The sequence below is a fragment of the Drosophila eugracilis genome, unplaced genomic scaffold, assembly GCF_018153835.1.
Source record: "Drosophila eugracilis isolate 14026-0451.02 unplaced genomic scaffold, ASM1815383v1 contig_649, whole genome shotgun sequence".
Classification (NCBI taxonomy): Eukaryota; Metazoa; Arthropoda; class Insecta; order Diptera; family Drosophilidae; genus Drosophila; species Drosophila eugracilis.
The window spans coordinates 1700109-1720704 of NW_024573535.1; the positions used below are offsets into that span (position 1 = coordinate 1700109).

Consider the following 20596-nt stretch of genomic DNA (forward strand, 5'->3'; position numbering starts at 1 on the left):
GGCAGTTGGAGTTAGGCATAAGGCGCCGAAGTTTGTATGCCAGTCGCTCGTAGAGCCTTAATCAAAAGAAAATAGGAAAGCGAAATGGAAAGTTCGTGCTTCCAGAGTTATTCAAAGAGGAAGAGAGTGCGGAGGACATACTGTACATAGCTGAAGAACAACCAGCACCAACTTCAGGACAAGGGAAGAGCGAGCTCTCAAAGATGTTTTCGAAAATGTATGAGGTTGATCGCACTTACAAAAAGGGTCAAGAACGGATTAGGATGTACGAGTTCCTTAAGAAGGAAATTAAGTTTGTCGAAGAACTGATGGTCGCATCTCCAGAAGATCATAGGAAATTTTCCATGGCACTGGATTGGATGATTCGCATGAAAGCAAGTGAGAAAGAAGAAGCTTTAGAGCTCGCTAGAAAGTTTATGACTCTAATGGAAGATTAGTCGCCGTAAAGGAAGATGACGGCCGACTTGTTAATCAGTTTGGGATTTGGCCACTTGAAAAGTTCCGTTACAACCTAGTTGAGTGATCTGACCCGATTCGATATCCACTCCTAGAAGATTGAAACGTCAGGCTGGGGGCAATGACGAAGTAAACAAACGCTGGAATGAAGTTTATTAATATAAGAATTTGAAGGGAATATCTCACCTGATCAGTGGACAGATCAACTCGGTTGTTGGGCGTAATGAGGAATACACGAATGGGATGGGAATACTTCCTATTCCTTCTCCACTTTATATTCATTTTATTCAAAATTCTTCATATTATATAAGACTTAAAATTCTTAATTAATACATTTTAACCTGATAAGAAAGACCATCGTTAAATAACTTTCCCCCTGATTTTCCACAAAAAGAAGCACTTTGTCCAACAAATTGGCGCTCCGTGGAAAAAGGAAACTCCATTTACAACAATTGCCAGAAATTTGCACTTGCTGCGGATGGAAAACTTTCACGTTTCTCCCCACCCAACAGCCCTTTTCCTCATTTCCCTCGCTGGCTTCCCTCCTCCTGGAAAAGTGTGCTAAAGTTACAAATGTGCAACATTTCCGGTTGTTTGTATGTCGTCTACTTTTGGGACACCGAAAACTGTTGGCCACATTGATGGCTCACATGAGGGTTACGGGGGCTGATGGGGGTTAAGTCTTGCTTTGATTAAATTTCACGCACGACCGCACGGAAAGGGTTTTTCGCCAACTGTCGTGGAGGGGGCGTGGCTCTGGGTGGGCAATTCGATTTCGAGACTTTCCGGGCCTTACCTTTTCCGAAAATCACGCGCTGCACTTCGATTGCCATTTAGCTTGATGTGGGGAGTACAGTGTGACCTCTGTAAATGTAACTAAGGTTATTGGAAGTATAATTTACGATAAATTTAAGCTGTTCAAGTTTTTGATGAACTCTTTGGTGTATCTTTTCTTTTTTTAATATCATATTGGGCTTAAGGAGAGAATAATTGGTGGCGAGGGTTCACTGTAGCTGCGGCATCGCATGGCGGTGTGTCAATAATCGCCGTTGCTTATGCACACAATGGCTCTGCAAACACCAGCGCACTTGTCTTAACCCACCCACCCCTCTTAACCCACGACACCCCCTCTTGGCCGCCCATCAAAATCAGCTCAGCGCAAATCAAAGCCGTCTCAATCAACAAACAAACAAACAAACAAATAGACAGGCAAACAGACAAACAGACAAACATTTGCGTGCGCATTTCAAGGCGCTGGCTGCAGTGGGCTAAGCGGTGGGCGTGCCAGGTTGCTGGGTGGCTGCGGGAGGGTGGCAACATTTGCTTTTGCTATTAGTTTTCGGCCTGCGACCTTGTTTTCATTCCATTTGCGCTGTTTGCATTGGAGATCTTTTAATTATTGTCACGCATCCACGCCTTCGGAAAAGTAGTTTTCCCTTCCCTGGCTTTCCACTTGTGGGAGTTGCGGCAGGTGGCGGGCTTTTGTCGGGGGTTCATTTTGGCATTTGGTCTTTGGGGAACTTTTCGATTTATCTTGGCGAAGTTTTAACTTGGTTTTTTACCCAAACCTTACTTTTTGTAAGCATTACCTTTACTATTTTTTCGAGATTTTTGCATAATTTTTCCGAATCTCCGCCGAGATTTCCCAGATCTTGGCATGAATGCCTCATTAGCCAAAGCAATTCCACACATCGGTGGGCTACCGTATTTGTATTTGAATCTATACAAGAATCTGCAAGATACACATCCCTCCACCTGCCCACATTCGACTTAAGATGCTGCACTGACCATCAAAATAAGATAGGAGGAGGCGGAGGAGGCGGATGAGGAGCACACACACATGGTCCAGCAATCGTAATCCCAGGGGTTAATCCCCCTTGTTTTTTGATGTTCCACCGCTTTTTATGGGATATGTGGCATGTAGAGAGATCGAGATAAAGTGCGCAAAATAGATGCGTAATTTGACGTTAATGTTGCGCTAATAATAATCTGCACAAGGAAGAAGAGGAGGAGGCAGCTGATCCTTAAGATACCTATTCGGACTCGGATCAAGATACAGATACAGATGCAGATACAGATACAGATACACATGTGAACATCTCCGGCGATCGTGTAATGTGCTTAAGGACCTTTCCTCCTTTTCAGCTCGTTTCTAAGACGCATTGTTGTGTTTGCCATTTTGACGGGTTTCGATTACTCCTCAGGTTAACCCTCCCCAGTTTTCCGTTTTCCACCGAGAAAAGATACAGATACGAAGTATCTTTTTGTATGCCCTTTCATGTGTGTAATCCACTCTGCTCGTTCCTGCTCAAAGTTAAATGATGCACGGCTAAGTTGAGCAAATTTCCCCGGCACTGTTTTGATTTTATTCGAGACAGACGGCTGATGAAAGTGAATTGCACAACAGGAAAATCGGAAAAGGGGCGCACTGAGCACACAACAAAAAAGGAAAGCAAACAAACAAATGAGATACAACGGTTTTGTTCTATTTTTTAGACACTCTCCCAAGTTGAAAATGATTTAATTTGAATAGCAGGGAGGATCTAATGATAATGAGTTGATTGAAAGATCGAAAATGTATTTCAGATATTTCAATATATATAAAAAAAACTATTTAATGTTGTAAAGACTTAGAAAAGTTGCAACTTCGTGTAGGATAACAGATGGGTGGGGTGCCTCAGCCTCGACCTTGAGCCTCTCTCTAGAGTCCAGACCTTGACTGAGGCTCAACCGAAAACCTGGTCGTAAAGTCAAACCCAACAAATGCAAAGTCAAAACGCAGTGGCTGAAAATCATCCTGAGAAGCCCATGAAAAATCCCAAAAAATTAAAAATAACTTAGAGAAAGGATTCGCTTCCGCGAAATGCTAAAAATGTGAATCATAAAAGTAAAAAAAAAAAAAGACAAAAAATTAAGTGAAAACTCGGAACTCGAAATGAACTGCACTAGAAACCTACAAACCTAAATAGATCGGGTCAAGTTCTGGGTAAAGAGCTGACCGCCTATCCTAAAAAACAACCGAAAATCGCAGAAGTGCCACAAAAAACGACCCTAAAACGCGATTCTCGGTAGTTTAGGTAAAACGGTCAGCGAAACTTGCCCGCCTTAACCCCTTTTCGCCAGCGCGAACAATTGTAATTGTATTTCTAGATCAGAAAGGGGTTAAAAAATAAGGGGCGCAAAAAGAGACTCAGGCAGAGAACCTCAGTTCGAGTCCAGCCTGTGCGTTTTTTTTTTTTTTTACAACTTTTACCGCTATGGCAATGCCGAGTTAAGGTCATATGACACGGCATCGAAAATGTCTATGGAGAAAATACATATATGAAAATATTGAAAATTTAAGATTACTCTATCTTTGAGTTTCCATTTAGCTTAGTCTTTAATCTAAGTAATGATTTTAAATTATTTTAAGTTTCATTGTCATAACCGCCTATTCCACATTATCCTTCCATTCTCTACTTCTTTGCTGTAGAAATTTGTGCTAGCTTTCCGCTTCTTCCACTGCTTTGCTTCTACCGTTATGGCAAAGCTGAGTTAAAGTCATATGACATGGCATCGAAAATGTGTATTGAGAAAACATATGAAAATTTAAGATTACTTTTATTCTTAAGTTTCCATTTAACTTAGTTTTTATGAACTTCTCAGTTTAAAAATTTAGTAAAATTACTAAATAAAATGAATTTAAATTATTGAAAGTTTCAGTGTCATAGCTGCCTACTTCTTATTCTCCTTCCATTCTCAACTCCTTCGCTGGTGCAATCTGTGCTAGCTTTCAGCTCCTTCCACTGCTTTACTTCTGCCGTTATGGCAGAGCTGAGTTAAAGTCCTATGACACGTCATCGAAAATGTGTATTGCATTTAACTTAATTTCTATGATCTTCTCAGTTAAAAAACTATTTTGCTGCCATATCTAGTAAGATTACTCTAAAAAACGACTTTAAATTATATTAAGTTTCAGTGTCATAGCTGCATACTGCATATTCTCCTTAGCACTTCTTAGTTGTTGAAATCAGTGCCGGCCCGCAGCTTCTTCCACTGCTCTGCTTAACCTTTATCCTGCTGTTTTTTCGCTCTGCTTTTTTAGCTAGATCGTAAAGTAATAAAACCATAAAAAGAGGACAAGCGAGCGAGACATAAATTAGAGATAAAGGAGTGAAATGTGGAACGGGAACAGGACACGGTTTCGTTTTCGTTTTCATTATCATTTTCCGGCAAAAGGGCGAAGGGTTAAAAAATACGTGCACATTTTTTGTGTGAGATTCCTTTTATGACTTGGTCAGCGAATGGGTTAAGCAATGCCCAAATGACAATAAATTTTTCTGGTTAATTTTTTGCCCGGTCCTTAACTAATTTTCTCACCGCGACTACGCGGAACTAGTAAAAATCGAGCGAAAACTACAATGGGGGATTTTGTGTCTTGACTTTCGATAGTTCGTTTTTCTGTTTTTTTTTTTTTCGAGGCAATAGAGATGCCTTTTCCCGCTTAACATAAAGGCATAATTAACATTAACCCCTTTGTGGCCCTCGGGCGCGGGTTTGACTTTCCAAGATGCCGACGCCCAATAAAACTGTCGCATAAGTCAACTCCGCTCCGCTCGAGAACAATACCAAAAATTATAAATATTAATATTTTCCCATTCCGTTAATATCTTAACCTGCTGTCCATCGCTTTGATGATCCACCGTACACGGGAAGAAACTTAACTTAACTTAATATTCTAATATTTGTAATATTATTTTCCATTTCTTAAGATTGATTAGGGTAAGTAGTGAAAGTATTGAAAAAATCTTAAAAATTAAGAGAATTAAAATAACATATTTGTTATGTAAATTCAAGGATCAGGTCAATCTTATTTCTTTCCGTGTACTCATCGTGTGAGTTTAATATTTCAATTAATTTCGGTTCTCAGGCTGTGCGCCATGTGTTTGTCCCTGGAGAATATAAAAAAAGAGAGGCCCGGCATTTTTATGAGCCCTAACAAATTTGTACAAATTACTGCGGTGTCCGCTTCTCGGCCGTCTGTTGGCCAAGTCGAGATACCAAAATTGGGCCACAGTCAACGGCTCTCGGCTGCATGTGAAAATGAAGAGGCCTCCTCGATCTCAATCGGAAAATCACAAATGAATAAAGGGAAATGTGTAAGGGGAAAGGGGAAGGGTGAAGGGTAAGGGGAAAACAGAACTGGAAAATCGGTGAATGGCGCATGGAAAACCGATCGAAGTGGCTATGCTCTAATTGAGTTTATTCGATTCCTCGGCAAGTGGAAAATTGGAAAAGAAACTATGTTGGTTAGGGATCTGAAAAAAAAGTAAATTTTGAACAAGTGTTAACGATTAAGAAAACAAGTTAAATGATTTGCTAATATAGATATAGATATCTATAGTTTTATAGATACTTTACTTCACTATTTAATCTTTAGGAATTATTCTGCTCTTCCATTCGATGCTGGCTAATTTTCTTTGCTGGCTCAACGAACCGTTTGTCTTGGTTTCCTGGTCAAACTTTGGGGCTCCACACAAAAGAGTTTCACACGCTGCTCCTCCGGGAAATCCCCTCCTCGGAACGCCTCAATCAACATGTCGTGGCCATGTTCTAAGCCGAGCCAAGCCATTTTGGCCAACATTTGGCCACAAGTGCAAGCCCACAAAATGCAGTTCATTTCTCCGTCCCTCCAGCTGACTGTGTGCAGTCGAAAAGTGCAACAAAGTGCCCTCGAAATCCACACATTTACCCTCGAAAGCCCCCTTTTCACCTGCCTAATCTGCACTGAGGGAAACGGGAAAGTGAAATCAACTTTTCATAGATTCGAATTCCGATTTAGTTATTTCGAAATTTTAGTTCCTACAAGTTTAAGCTGGCATAAGGTTTTATAATTTAAAGCTTATAATTAATAAATAAATATTTTAATAAATATTAAATACCTTCTTTATTAATAACATTTCTAAATGTTTTTGTGAAAAGGTAATAACAGAGTAAACCATTTCGATTGACCATTTTTGGCCAGTGTAAGCAAACAGTTTGAGGACGCAAATTGCCAACGGAATGCTGAAGAAGCTCCTAGAACAAAAGGTCCTGATGGTTGGTTGTTGGGTGTTAAATCTATCCTCCCACCTGAAATGACCTTGAGGCAGGGCTTTTGCCTGTGCAGCTATCTAAAATTTCCCTCATTCAGCTAAGGCATTCTAAGGACTGAAGTCCAAAACTAAAATTCTTAACCTTTGGCTAAAACAACTTTCTAAGTTTATTTACTTACAAACCAGGAATAGCTGGTAATATTATTATTAAAAATTATAAAAGGAGAATTTAACTAAAGAAAAAAGGGAAAAAAACGAATGCTGCTAATAATAATTCCCTAATTAGAGATCATGAAACGAAATGTCAACCATATCTTAGGCTCTTAATTAATTATTGGATCAATTTCATTTCTAATTTCTTAAGGAATGGCATTGAATTTGTTTATAAGTAACCTTAATTTGTAATGTCTAATAAAGGGAAGTCCCACCTAAAGAATTACCAATTTAAGGACCTTGAATGAGCGCTGCCTAAACTAGAATCTGCATGTTTACTCCCAACTTTCTAGCTGTTAATTCCAAATTATAGCAGGAATGTCAGAAGATGATTGACCGAAACAAAATCATAGAACACAGTCAGCTTACCAAACAAACTTACGCGAAACTTCACGGAATACTCCCCGCTAAAAAGCGCCAGGGAAAACATTCCAAGCTGCTTTCCCAGATGTATAAAGCCAAGCCGACTCTGCAGTCTTTGAAGATGGCAAAAGACGGGAAGAAGATTATCAAGTACCAGGATCGAAAGTCTGCCGCTCTTATGTGAAATTTTATGTGATTTGAAATTGATTTAGTAGTCGTCCAGCAGATATAAATTAGTTACATTTTTTAATGATTAAGAATAACAAATGGTTATGATGTATATATTACTGGTCAGGATCAGTAGCCGAGTCGATTGACATGTCCGTCTGCCCGTATGCACGCTGCGAGACATAAATTACGATTGGGAATGTGGCACAATTTATTAATTAATATAATATAATATGAAGAATTTTGAAAATGAATATAAAGTGGAGAAGGAATAGGAAGTATTCCCATCACATAAAGAAGGTTCGTGTATTCCTCATTACGCCCAACAACCGAGTTGATCTGTCCACTGATCAGGTGAGATATTCCCTTCAAATTCTTATATTAATAAACTTCATTCCAGCGTTTGTTTACTTCGTCATTGCCCCCAGCCTGACGTTTCAATCTTCTAGGAGTGGATATCGAATCGGGTCAGATCACTCAACTAGGTTGTAACGGAACTTTTCAAGTGGCCAAATCCCAAACTGATTAACAAGCCGGCCGTCATCTTCCTTTACGGCGACTAATCTTCCATTAGAGTCATAAACTTTCTAGCGAGATCTAAAACTTCTTCTTTCTCACTTGCTTTCATGCGAATCATCCAATCCAGTGCCATGGAAAATTTCCTATGATCTTCTGGAGATGCGGCCATCAGTTCTTCGACAAACTTAATTTCCTTCTTAAGGAACTCGTACATCCTAATCCGTTCTTGACCCTTTTTGTAAGTGCGATCAACCTCATACATTTTCGAAAACATCTTTGAGAGCTCGCTCTTCCCTTGTCCTGAAGTTGGTGCTGGTTGTTCTTCAGCTATGTACAGTATGTCCTCCGCGCTCTCTTCCTCTTTGAATAACTCTGGAAGCACGAACTTTCCATTTCGCTTTCCTATTTTCTTTTGATTAAGGCCCTCTACGAGCGACTGGCATACAAACTTCGACGCCTTGTGCCTAACTCCAACTGCCATCTTACCCTGCGTTAACATACATTTATGAATTTTAAAAAAAAGAGCCACTTCGGAGTGAATCCTTACCTCGAAGTGGGCCACCAACTTGCTCAACAGGACTGGTCCTCCGATTTCAGACATGACCTTGCAAACATCGGCCACAGGGAAATGGAGAGTAAGGTAAGTGTCCGAAGAATCGTCAACACTTGTCTCCGGGACATCATTGGAAAAGCGAACACCTTGCGACCTGTGACAAAAGTCCACATTTAATCACTTGTAACTCCGATCTGTTTCTTAACCACGAATGCCTATATTGTTCTCACTTACTCCATTTTTAAATATAATTTTTGCTTCTTATTGAAATGAAAAGTTTAAATAAAATATTCCTGTATTCGTTCCAAATTTACTTGTTGTAGAAAGGGATTGCTATACCTTTCAGTTTGACTTGAGTTTGTTTTCTAAGGTGACTTTATATTTAAATTTCTACCAAACAAATTTGTAAGTCAAAACTTGTAACTAATGCTAAGCTGGACACGAATATAAGCAGAGCACATTCTTTACATTCACAAATTGCGAACAAGTTCTCGAACTCATCGGCCGTCTGTTCGCAATAGAAGATAACTGATAGACGTAGTACTTGATTATGGCGCTTGTTTTTAATTCTCTTTTATACTTAAAATATTTACACATTTTCGTCAAGTTTTCTGTAAGCCTTTTCAATTTTGGCGCTCACTTTCTACCAGTGTTGCTTCCCTGGTTGGTTATCGATATTCTCTTTTAGCGAGCAAAAGAAGAGGCGAAAACAGAACAGCTGAACCGAAACAACAAAAAGCGCTTGGAAGAAGAAGCGAAAATCAGCAGCTACGATAAGCAGAGCATTCGAACGTTTATTTATAAATTCTCGCAGGCAAATATAGAAAAACGAAAAGAACACGAAAGCCAAAAAAAGCCTAATACGACTACGAAAACGAGTGACCATTGTCTTTTCCTTGCATCCAGCAACAAAAACAAATTTTCGCTCGCTCCGTTTGTTTTCATCGAAAGATTCGCGGTCGCCGTCACGTGGAGTGCCGGCAGCGGTGCCGGCAGTGGCAGCGACGCCAGCTAGCATTGTGTAGTTGCTATCGCAGTTTCGCTTTAAATCGTCACTTTTATTTGCGGTCTACTTTGTGCTTTGGCATCTTTTTATCCCCTACGGTGGGACAAATCGGAAATGTAGAGTTGGCTATTTAATAGGTCAATAAATGAATAACTACTTATTGGCATTACAAATAAGAAATTTTTGCAACAATAAAATAGTTCTGTTTAATAGTTACGTTGAATTGGAAAATACAAGGTATACAAAGTTTTATCCTAGAATAAATCAAAGAAAAGTTTTCAGTTTATAAAATGCATTTTTTGTCTTATAACAACAAACTAAATAATATACAGCATATATGCATTAATATGTAAAAATTTCATGTGTTTGCGTCCCACTGTTCGAACCAGAACATGTGCCAACATGACTATTCAAATTCTTCGGCAAGCTCTCATTTTGCGCTCTTTCCCTGTATCTCATTCAAAGATCTCTCTCTTTCAGCCCCTCTTTCAGTTGTTTGCGCTGCCTCCCGCAAACTTGCGGTTAATAAAGCAGGAAAAACAACAAGAAACAACAGTGATGGGGGCGTCGTCGCCGCTCTGTCAGCGTCGCTGCCTTCGTGGGGCTTTGCCCGTCGACGACGCGTCAGTTAAAAAGCGTCGCTTGGTGAAGCTAGCTAGCGATTTTATTTATATTTTTTTTTTGGTTAGATTTATTATTTGTAACTCGCAATTTGCAACTTATAGTTCGCGGTTTTTCGCCTTTCTTTCGCGAACCTGCTCTCTTTTTGCTCTCTTCCTTCTTCTCTGGGTGCTTTCTTCATCATGCGGTTCAGCGTGGCTGTTTCTTCTTCCTCTTCGACCATTTGTTGTTGACGTCGCGTTGTGCATTTAATTCTTAATTTTTCTCTATTCTTCGTGTTTTTAGTACACATTTTTTTTGTAGTTGTTCCAAATGTGATATAATTTGTTAAGTATTTATTTATAAAACACGCGGCGACGAGGAAAAGCAATAAAGTTTGATAAAAACGAGGATTGCCGACCAAACAACAACAAAAAAAGACAAAAAACAAAGAGCGAAATAAAAGGAGCTGCAGAAAACAGAGGCAAAGAGAAACAACAAATAACGGCAAAAGCATGGGCAAAAGGAGAGGAGCAGCATAAAAGAAATTACAAATAAAGGGAAAAGCAATAACAACCACCAAAAAAACGGAAAATACGCAAAATATGTATTAAAGCGATTAGATAAAATAGAATTTTTACAATTATACAAAAGCACTAAATAAAATATACATATAGGAAAAAGTAAAAAAAAAAGCTCAATGAAATTTAAAAAAAAAATCTTGATAAAAAAATAAAAGCAAAGTAACCAAAGTCGGACGATCTTTAAAACAAGGAAAGAAGAATAATATATGGAATAAAAAACCGAACTTTCGAGAAATAAAAGCAAAGGACAATCAAAGGATAATGAAGGAAGAACAAGACAAGAACTTAAAGCAGGAAGCAGATGAATTTAAGAAGATCTCTAAGCACTGAAAAAAACAAATCAATTAAATACATCACAGAAAAAAAACACCATTTGATGCGTAAAATAACATAAATTATCGTGTAATCAACTTGAATTTAAAGAATTAAATACAAAATCAATTAAAATTAAAGAGCAACTGAGTTGAGCTAAGAAAATCAACCAATTGCGAGTTAACAACAATTATAAAATAATTATAAATATCCAAAGGCATTGCATTTTCAAATTAATACCAAACACATTACAAAAATCGAAAGATCTTCGTGACAGACTTCAGAGAGTACTTTTCGAGCCTCCTGGAAATCAAAGCTTTAAGATTGGGGATATAAAGGCTATATCTGCATATCCTTATACGATATACCAGCCTGTGGACTTAATTTCGGACCCCGAATTCGAAATGGTTTACTCCACGAACATCCTGCTGGCGATTGTGACGATCCTAACGGGCGTCTTCATCTGGTCCCGTCGCACCTACGTTTATTGGCAGCGCCGCCGGGTGAAGTTCGTCCAGCCAACCCACCTGTTGGGCAATCTGAGCCGTGTTCTCCGACTAGAGGAGTCCTTTGCCCTCCAACTGCGCCGCTTCTACTTCGACGAGCGTTTCCGCAACGAGCCCGTGGTGGGAATCTATCTGTTTCACCAGCCAGCACTCCTCATCCGGGATCTTCAGCTGGTGCGTACCGTCCTGGTCGAGGATTTCGTCAGCTTCTCCAACCGTTTCGCCAAGTGCGATGGGCGCAGCGATAAAATGGGCGCCCTATCACTTTTCCTGGCCAAGCAACCCGAGTGGCGCGAGATCCGCACCCGTTTAGCACCAGCCTTCGCCGGCGCCAAGCTGAAACAGATGTTCTCGCTGATGGAGGAGGTGAGTCACCCAGAAAGTCAGCCGGTTCAAAAAGACCAGGTCCACGTCACATGTTCGAAACACCGACACCCAACTACACAAAGCATATATATTTTGAGCAGAAATTGGTTTCCGGCCTTAAATGCAGTTTTCTGTCCCAAAAAAAAAAATGCTAAAAATGCTAAATGTTAATGTTAATGTTAATGTTAAATATGAATCTATATTTGATGGACAGTTGGCTTTATTAAAATCAAAGGTTGCACTTAAATAAGACATGTGGAAGGCGGCTGATAAATGAAAGTCTTTTCGAACTGCTGCCTGGTTTTCTATTTGGCCTTATCAAATATAACTTGTTTGTGGTTACCGACTTATTACTGTGACAGGCTATCTTATCAAAGGTCAACAACTATCGCATTATTACCAAGAATACTATAAAAAAAATGATAGCTCAAACCTATTGGTTTTCCAGTTTTTGTTGCCTAGTCAAACCGAAAGTTGTATGCAAATTTAAGCCAAGAAATCGCAAACGCAAATCGTTTGCTGAAACAAAACAAAAATGACTAATCATTCTGATAATGCAAATTCTAATGACAAAGCCGAATCGTTTAGTTTACTTAAGTTCTCTATATATATATATTCTGGGAACCTAATCGAGAATCTAATTGCTATTTAAAGATTGACACACTTTTTTGTTGTAGAAAATTATGCACCTGCACTTGAATGCCATTTTAGTTATTGATTTGCGATCTTTTAAAGTTAGTTTCTGTACTCTTATTTCATCGAATATCACTCTCGGCTATATCCCCGTAGATCGGCTGCGATCTGGAGTGGTATCTGAAGCGGCTAACACGAGATTTGCGACGCGGCGATGCCGAACGTGGAGCCATTGTGAGCATCAAGGATGTCTGTGATCTCTACAACACCGACATGATAGCCAGCATCGCTTTCGGGCTGAGATCCTACAGCCTTAGGAACACGCAGTCGCAGATCGGATCACATTGTCAGGACCTGTTTCGACCGAATGTCCGTCGAATATTCGATTTATTTGTGATCTTTTACCTGCCAAGACTGGTGCCGTTGCTGCGGCCCAAACTATTCACGGAGGCGCATGCAGAGTTCCTGCGCCGGGTCATCCAGCTGGTGATCGAGGAGCGGGAACGTGGTGGCGATCTGCGCAACGATCTCATCGAGATGCTGCTGACGCTCAAAAAAGAGGCCGATCTGCAGCAGGACAAGTCGCACTTTACGCACCATCGCGACTTTCTGGCCGCCCAGGCGGCATCCTTTGAGGTGGCCGGCATTGAGACTTGCTCGGCGAGCATGTCCTTTGCCCTCTACGAGCTGGCCAAACAACCTCTGATGCAGTCCCGTTTGCGTCGCGAGATACGCGAGGCATTCGCGGAGAATCCCGATGGCAAGCTCACCTACGAGGCCATTGCCCGGATGAAGTTTCTTGACATGGTCGTGGAGGAAACACTGCGGAAGTATCCAATTGTCCCGCTCTTGGAGCGCGAGTGCACGCCGATCAACAAGAAGCGATTCTACTCGCTGAGGCCACATGCCGAGTGCTACGCCCGCCGTGGGATGCCCGTGTTTATATCGAATCTGGCCATTCACCACGATCCTAAGGTGAGTGGGCGGTGGTTTCGGGGGCATTCTATGAAATGTATAAGTTTATTTTGTTAACTTATTTAACGTTAGTAACGAAGGCAAGGAATTTGTATAATATTCTTAAGGAATATTCTTTTTTTAACTTTGCAGTATTGGCCGGATCCGGAACGCTTCGATCCGGAACGCTTCAGTGCGGCCAACAAGGCTCAGCAGGCGCCCATGTCGTATCTGCCCTTTGGGGCGGGGCCACACAACTGCATCGGAATGCAAATCGGACTGCTGCAGATTAAGCTGGGCCTCGTTTACTTCTTGCACCGCCACCGCGTGGAGATTTGCGACCGCACCGTGGAGCGGATTCGCTTTGACGCCAAGTTCGCGCTGCTGGCCAGTGAACAACGCATTTACCTCAAGGTCGACTGTTTTTAGCCAACGCTCCCATCACGCCCATCCGCCCATTTCACGCCTCGCCAGCCCATATCAGTAACATTACTTTATCAGTCTTATGGGCCGGGAGCAGGAGGGACCCGCCATCGTCATCGCTTTGTAAATACTTCGCCTGCCTCAAATAAACTTTGCTACGATCTTTTTTTTTCTAAATATTAATTCAAAGACTTTGTTTATTGATCTATCTTTGGATTTGGTATATAGGAATGTAAGATATATCATATATATATCAGTTATAAAGTCTTGGTAGCTCTTAGTACAGTCTTAATAATGGCTTTATGCAGTACCATTACCTTTTTATGATAAACATTCCAAAATCTAAGTGGTTTTACCATCAAAACCAATAGTATCCCACATTTCAGGGGTTAATTTCTGAGAGTTCTGGTCTGAGAGTCCAATAAAGCGAGGGTTTATCGTACCGAGCGGGTGCAGTGCCCCCAATCTTCTTGTAGACACTTCTTGGGCTTTATTCTCCACATGCCACCTCAGCGAACTTCAATTTAATATTTATTTTTTTATTGACAGGGGGTCGACCGGGGGGAGGGTCCACTGGGTTGTTTCGTTTGCTGATAAGTTATCAGTCGGCCGGGGCTCGGAGGCCTTTGCCCGGTGGCCTGATCATTTCGATTCGGATTCGGATTCGGTTTCGCATTTCGGTCTCGGATCCGATGGGCCGGCCAGCTGGCTACGTCATCGTCATCGCCATCGCCCACCGGAGAGCTTTGCAAACAAAGTTCAGGTTTCGGGGCGTCTAGAGTTCTCGTGGATTAGGGTGGACCACTAAAGGGTTAGTTATGTTTGGTAATTTGAAAAGACTAAGTGACGAAACTGCCATTTTCTATGATTTTTAAAGCATTTGCTTAGGAAGTTGTTAAGTTTTTGTGGTTAGCTTAATGAATAAATAATAATACCAAATTCTAAGACCAAACAAGGAATCAAAAGATCAAAACGAGGTCCAGCCAGCTGCCCGTAAAGCGCAGCTTAAAGTTCAAGTTCAAACCTCATACGATCTTTCGATATTAGCGCGAAAACCGGTTGCAAGTAGCTAATTTGTGGCCAATTAAAATTAGCATAAGTCCGAGCTACGGAATTGGGTAAGCAGCGTCTGGTCTGGACTCGGCGATAATGAAAATGAAAATGAAATGGAAAACACTTGACAGCTGTCATTCGATTAACAAGAATTCCTCAAATATTAATCTTTGTTTTTACACTAAAGAAAACTTTGATTATAAAAGAAGATTAAAAATAAAAATATAGCAGATATCTGTCTTAAATATTTATTATATATTAAGCAAGGTAAGATCATATTTTACTCTTATAGAATATATTTAATGAACTCTGACTTAGTAATAGGATTTATAATAAAATTCCATCAGTGAATGACTTCAAAATTTGATAAAGAAAGGAGACCTTTTACCACTTTTTACTTCCATTTCAGCTGCCTTAAAAAATTACTTTTAATTATATTAAAAAATATCTAAAATAATATAAGATCCTCTGTCCATTTAGCATTATTTTTTAATTTCTTAAGTATTTATTTTAAACTTCTAGGGTAGAGATTTAATATTTGTATTACTTTTGTATGATTGATACTAACATGGAAAAGGTTTAAGGTGTTATTTTCCTTCGTGTACTCGTACCTAATTCTCCTTTAATGTTCCTTCTTTTCTATATAGTACACCGATACCGACATCGGCGTTGGCGGCGTTATGCAAATGCTCACACCCAAAGGAGGGAAAACAAGCGGAAAACCGAAGGGTTTTCGTGATTTCCTTGGAAAAGTGCGTGCGCAACTCTTTGAGGGGAAAACCCGCTCGTTTTTCTTCTTTCCACTGCGCTGGCCAGTTTTTATTAGACCGCGAAAAATCAACAGTGGCCGGCCAGCTCGTCCGGGTGGTCCGCACTCAGTTTTCCGCTTTTCCGATCGATCAGATCCTTTGCCAACGAGCCGCCTTCCTTTCAATGTTCTTGGTCCTTGCGCGCACGCCGCTAAAAGGGTTTTATTACAGCCTCCTGTAAAATGTAATGTCATAAAGTTTCCAGCGCAAATATTGCAGGGAGCTGCACGGTAAGAAAATGTGTGCAGGTTTTGGGGGAAAATAAGAAATGATTATGTGACTTCAAATAATCCTAAAAGTGGAAATAATGCAAGTTACATTAGTTAAGTTTTTTAGCCAAAACTCTCTCTCTTTAAGTTTGTAAATCAATTAATAAAATATCTTAAAATCAAAAGTAGGAGTTACAAATTTGTCCTTAACTAGTTAATTAGTTGGTATAAAATTCTTTATTTTTCATATTTTTATGTCTCCAGATTTATAGATTTATGTTAATATATCATCCAGCTAAGTTTAATTTACTTTTACTCTTTTTTATTAACATTTTTGCTGTTAAAAAAACAACAAAAAGACACCTTAAACCTTGTTAACTTTTTTGTTCATATTAATAGCTTTTAAATGAATAGTTTTTTCTATATGTAACCCTTTTTTCTCTTAGTGTACTTGCTGGTTTCTTCCATTTGCTTTTCGCGGCGAGTGAATGAAAGGGGAAAGAGTTGCGCTCAGCCTCTGCAGTTGCAGTTGCAGTTGCTGTTGCCTTCTGGGAATCATTTGCGCCCCCGACCTTCCGCTGACCCATCGACCTGGGCTAATTTACATAAACCTACGCAAACATCCCAAAAACAACAAACACTGCATTCCCGAAAGGGTGAACCAATATCCCAGATGTTCTTCTGCACCGAAAGAAATCATTCTCGAGTGGAAACTAAAGAGGGAAAATGTTTGAGGAGAGTTAGAAGGAGTTAGTAATAGGCATTTAATATAGTTTATGTTATTAAAAAATAAATTGCAAATAAAATAAGATATGCCTTAAAAGAAATCCAATTTACAAAATTTTAATTAAAACAAAAATAATATTTAAATTTATGCCCCAAAGAAAAGTTCAAACGCAAAAAGAAGTAAAGTTACTTACGGGGAAGATGTTTCATAAAATTAGATAAATTATAAATATTAAATTGTTAAATTATGAAAAAAAATAGTTTTTAAAATTTTTTAATCTTTTCTTAATGCTATTTTTTGCTTAGTTTTTAACTGAGTAACATAAAAAGTTGTTCAAAGTTGTTTTTTGGTTTTAAAGGCACTTAAAGTCATTCGGAAAATGAACTTTTAACTTTTTCATAACTTTAATTAATTTTTGAATTATTAAACTTTATTTTCTATAAGATTACAAGATTATTCTTAGAAATATAGAATTCTTTTAAATATTTATTATATATTTTAGCCATTTACATATTCTTTAAAATATTTTTAAAAATGAATATTAACAATAAATGAAAATCAAGTTCTGCGCCTTTTATTTTTGTCACGAAAAACTAAAATATTTTTTAATTACCTTTAAATACATTTGGTTACTTAGCATAAAGGTGTAATATATATGTATTTGTAGACCTTATAGCTTAGCAAATTGATTTTTTTTTCGAATGTTTTTCGTAGTTTTTGGACCCAATTAGAGCCCCGACTCCCACGCACGTGTTCTTGTTTTTCCTTGTTTTTTTTTTTGGCCCTGCACTTGTCGGCTGGCCTTCCCTAACTTTTTGTAGGGTTTTTTTTTTTTGAGAGGGTCGGTCGGAGGGATCCCTCTGACAGTTGCTGTTGTTACGGTTCACCATGACCAACGCCAACAATTACCGCCGCAATTCTATTGTCTCTCGATTTCCTGGGCCCCTGCACATGTGGATGGGTGTATATTTTTTATAGCTCATTTCCCACATGTCGCGGGGTCTTGCCCTCCGCGGGAATGACACTTCGGAACCATTTTAATGAGCCCAAATTACTCGCTTTGGATAGAAAGAGGAGGAGAGGAGGAGAGGAAAGGGAGAAAACACTGGATGCACATGTCCAGTCGATCGGCCGGAAGTTGCCATTAGCCGTTAACCATTATCCATTAACCATTAACCATTCAACATTCAAACTTCACCGTTCACCAGTTGGCACCGATCCTCGCGTTCCTCATCGATCTGCGAAGACAAAACCAATTAAGACTGTCAAACAAATTTTAAGCGCCATCGGAATTATGATTATTGATGAGGCTTCACGGTTTATGACTCAATTTTGGGAGAGTTCTGAGGATATGGGAAGAAGCATCATTAAGTTTCTACCTTTGACATCTATTTTAATGGCCAGAAATAGGGAAATGGATCCTCTAACTCTTTGTACGTGCAACAAAGTAGGGGTTACTTCTCTATTTGAATGCAGATCTTTGATGTTCTTTCCTCTTTCTTTTTAGTGTAATTTCCCTTACAAGTGGCCGGAATCCGTTTTACGAGCTCATCTGGCGGATCATTTCGCACATTTCGCACAATCTGTAACTCGATTTGTGTATCTGTGAGGTAAACAAACTCAAACTAAAACTCAAACTCAACGCAATGCAATCCATGAGATGCACAAAAGATGCGACAGATATTTATGAATGAATGCGGCAACTTGTGTGCCTCCCCGATGCTCCGATTTTCCGATTCGCATCTTAATTCGAACGGGGATGGCCATATGGATCACGGATAATGGATAATGGAAAATGGAAAACGGAATGTCGTGTAACCCAAGTAGCAGCCTCACTTCTCTACGCTTCGTTTATCAGTTACATTACCATGCGTATCTCTCGGATACTTCCGCCTTGGCTCTTTTTACCTGGCGCTACTTGGGATTTCCTTGAGGACTCGCCATCCTCATCTTCATCCTTGTCCTCATCATTATTTTCATCGCAGCTCCCAGAGGAAGTTCCAATTTGCTACGTCAATGAACCATGGCCCTGATTTGCTCATCAAGTGCCTGTCCTCTCCTGTTCCCAGTTCCCAGTTCCCTTGGCTCTCATCGTCCTTCGTCCTGGGCTTGTATCCTATTTTTTTTTTATATATTTCCTTCGTACCCCACCACCACCCCAGGACCTTGTTGGCATTTCTTTATTCCATTCGTTCGGTGGGTGCTTTTTTTGGGCCTGCGACTGTGATTTCTGACACGGCGCTGACTGTCGGCTGTCAGCAAAAATCATCTTTGAATACGGACAAGCGAGGGGTGCTCTTGGAGTTTCTATCAGAATTTATTAGAAATTAAAAAAAGTTATTTAATATTGATAATTGGTTACTTTAGAAGGTAAGAAATAATATTAAAATTATAGCATATTAAAAAAGATTTTAAATTTAATTAATCAGAAATTGCAGGGAATCCACTTGTCCGTTAAGGAGAATATTGCCAAAGTTAAAACAAAAAAAAAGATAAAATAATAAATAATTAAGTAAATACCAAAGGAAAGAGTGTTAAAGTTGCCGAATTATTTAATATTTCAAGCTTCTTAAACAATTTAAACAGACTGCTTGTCCGTTTAAGAGATTACCATCGGAAACATCTCAAGCCGCCCTCGTAACCTTATATCCTTGTTACTTGTCTTGGGGGCTCCTTCCTTGAAACTGCTCAAAAAGCTGCGCCAAATTGTCTGTTTACATTAAATGCATAAATTATGCAGCCTTCCATTCACTTATTTATGTTTGCCCTGCGAACAATCGCTTTGATTCCGCCACTTCAGCCAAAATGCCAAATGCATAAAATATGTCAGTCGGCCATGGGAATAAACATATATATACTACACTATATATATATACAGAGACAATTTCATTTTGTATGCATTTCACTGCTGATGATGATTTTTCACGGATATTCATGGTCGTTGCCTGGCTTTTGCCCATTTTGATGCCCTAATGATGATGTCTCTCAGTTTTGGGTCATTTGCCGGCGGCTCGAAAAACCTCCCTCTTCCGCCACTGTTTTCGGGTTTCGATTTAACCACCAGCCCGTTGGCAAATCTCGAAGAGCAACCCCCTGAAACGATAGTAAAAGTTGACAGTTATGTGTTGATGACAATGTCGACAACGCCCAGCCAAAAAAAAAATAGAAAAGAAAAACCCTCCATCCACATTTTATATCGCCTTCATCCCGCTGACTTTCCATCTCATCCCATCCTGGGTGGCGTGTTCTCGATGCTACTTAGTCGTGTAATGACCAACTTAGTAGGCACTGGAGCCCAGAAGGCCTCATCGAACATCATAAATTAAGGAATATGAAGAACTTAAGTAAGGGTTTGATTTTAATGTTCTACTTTTTAGGAACTACTTCAGTAATAGTGAACAAAATCGAAGGGGAACACCAATCATTGCACTTATAAAATGCATCTTGGAAGTAACTTTTTGATAAATTTATGTACCTTCAGGTCTACCTTCTTTGGATTGTCTTAAGCAGGAGTTCTCAAAATCATTTTACTGCAGAGCTTTTACCAACACAAAATCAGAAAGCGTGCACATATTTAGTGACGCTTTTGTGTTGGTTTGCAGCTGTGCACTGAGAGAAAGGAAAGAGAGACAGAATTCATCACTCATTTCAACACTCGCGTCAATGGTCCCCACTGCGAAGTAAACTCCAAAGTGCAAACAGAAGTTACAAGGAATGATTTACAGTGCATGTGTCCGAGGATGATCGAGGAAGAAAAAAGAACAGTTAGCGACGGAATGCGGCGGAAGGAGGAAAACGAAAAATAGTTATGGGAATAGCAAGGAGTTCGAGGATGATTGGGGAAGAAACAAGAACAAATTGTCTCGCAGTTGGAGACGGAATGAGGCGGAAAGAGTATAACGAAAAATTGTTGGTGGAATAGCGCTACGAACGCCACTCAGAGCATAGGCGTTGAGCAGCCTTGGTCTGAAGTATTCCACATTAGAAAATAACTGTTTTTAGTAATATAATATGATATAGACTAACATCTTAATACATATGTGAATATGCTTTGTATTTCCTTCTTTT

At 39.6% G+C, this 20596-nt stretch overlaps 2 protein-coding genes across 4 annotated transcripts; one reads left to right on the forward strand and one right to left on the reverse strand.

Annotated features, from left to right (window-relative positions):
• Window positions 1–7344: 7344 nt before the first annotated feature.
• LOC108109698 lies at window positions 7345–8713 on the reverse strand. The gene is made up of 3 exons (XM_017218324.2): window positions 8581–8713; window positions 8341–8500; window positions 7345–8280 (listed from the first exon to the last, which is right to left on the reverse strand). The coding sequence occupies exons 1-3, from the start codon at window positions 8583–8585 to the stop codon at window positions 7834–7836; spliced, it is 612 nt and encodes a 203-aa protein (XP_017073813.1). The 5' UTR covers window positions 8586–8713; the 3' UTR covers window positions 7345–7833.
• A 389-nt stretch (window positions 8714–9102) lies between these two features.
• Window positions 9103–13913, forward strand: LOC108109697 (probable cytochrome P450 6v1). Of its 3 annotated transcripts, XM_041819373.1 has the most exons (5): window positions 9103–9589; window positions 9833–10036; window positions 10259–11720; window positions 12510–13328; window positions 13461–13913. In XM_041819373.1, the coding sequence occupies exons 3-5, from the start codon at window positions 11253–11255 to the stop codon at window positions 13734–13736; spliced, it is 1563 nt and encodes a 520-aa protein (XP_041675307.1). In that variant the 5' UTR covers window positions 9103–9589; window positions 9833–10036; window positions 10259–11252; the 3' UTR covers window positions 13737–13913. The 3 variants fall into 3 exon arrangements, with proteins under 3 accessions (XP_041675307.1, XP_041675308.1, XP_017073812.1); XM_041819374.1 differs by lacking the exon at window positions 9833–10036 and having other exon boundaries at window positions 9105–9589; XM_017218323.2 differs by lacking the exon at window positions 9103–9589 and having other exon boundaries at window positions 9644–10036.
• The last annotated feature ends 6683 nt before the right edge of the window (window positions 13914–20596 follow it).

Bases quoted from the DNA above. Each gene is read 5' to 3' on its own strand.
- LOC108109698 (XM_017218324.2), bottom strand. The intron at 8,281-8,340 runs GTAAGGATTCAC...ATGTTAACGCAG, and splicing joins AGTTGGTGGCCCACTTCGAG to GGTAAGATGGCAGTTGGAGT.
- LOC108109697 (XM_041819373.1), top strand. From the start codon at position 11,253: ATGGTTTACTCCACGAACATCCTGCTGGCGATTGTGACGATCCTAACG. The intron at 11,721-12,509 runs GTGAGTCACCCA...ATATCCCCGTAG, and splicing joins TGTTCTCGCTGATGGAGGAG to ATCGGCTGCGATCTGGAGTG. The intron at 13,329-13,460 runs GTGAGTGGGCGG...TTAACTTTGCAG, and splicing joins CCATTCACCACGATCCTAAG to TATTGGCCGGATCCGGAACG.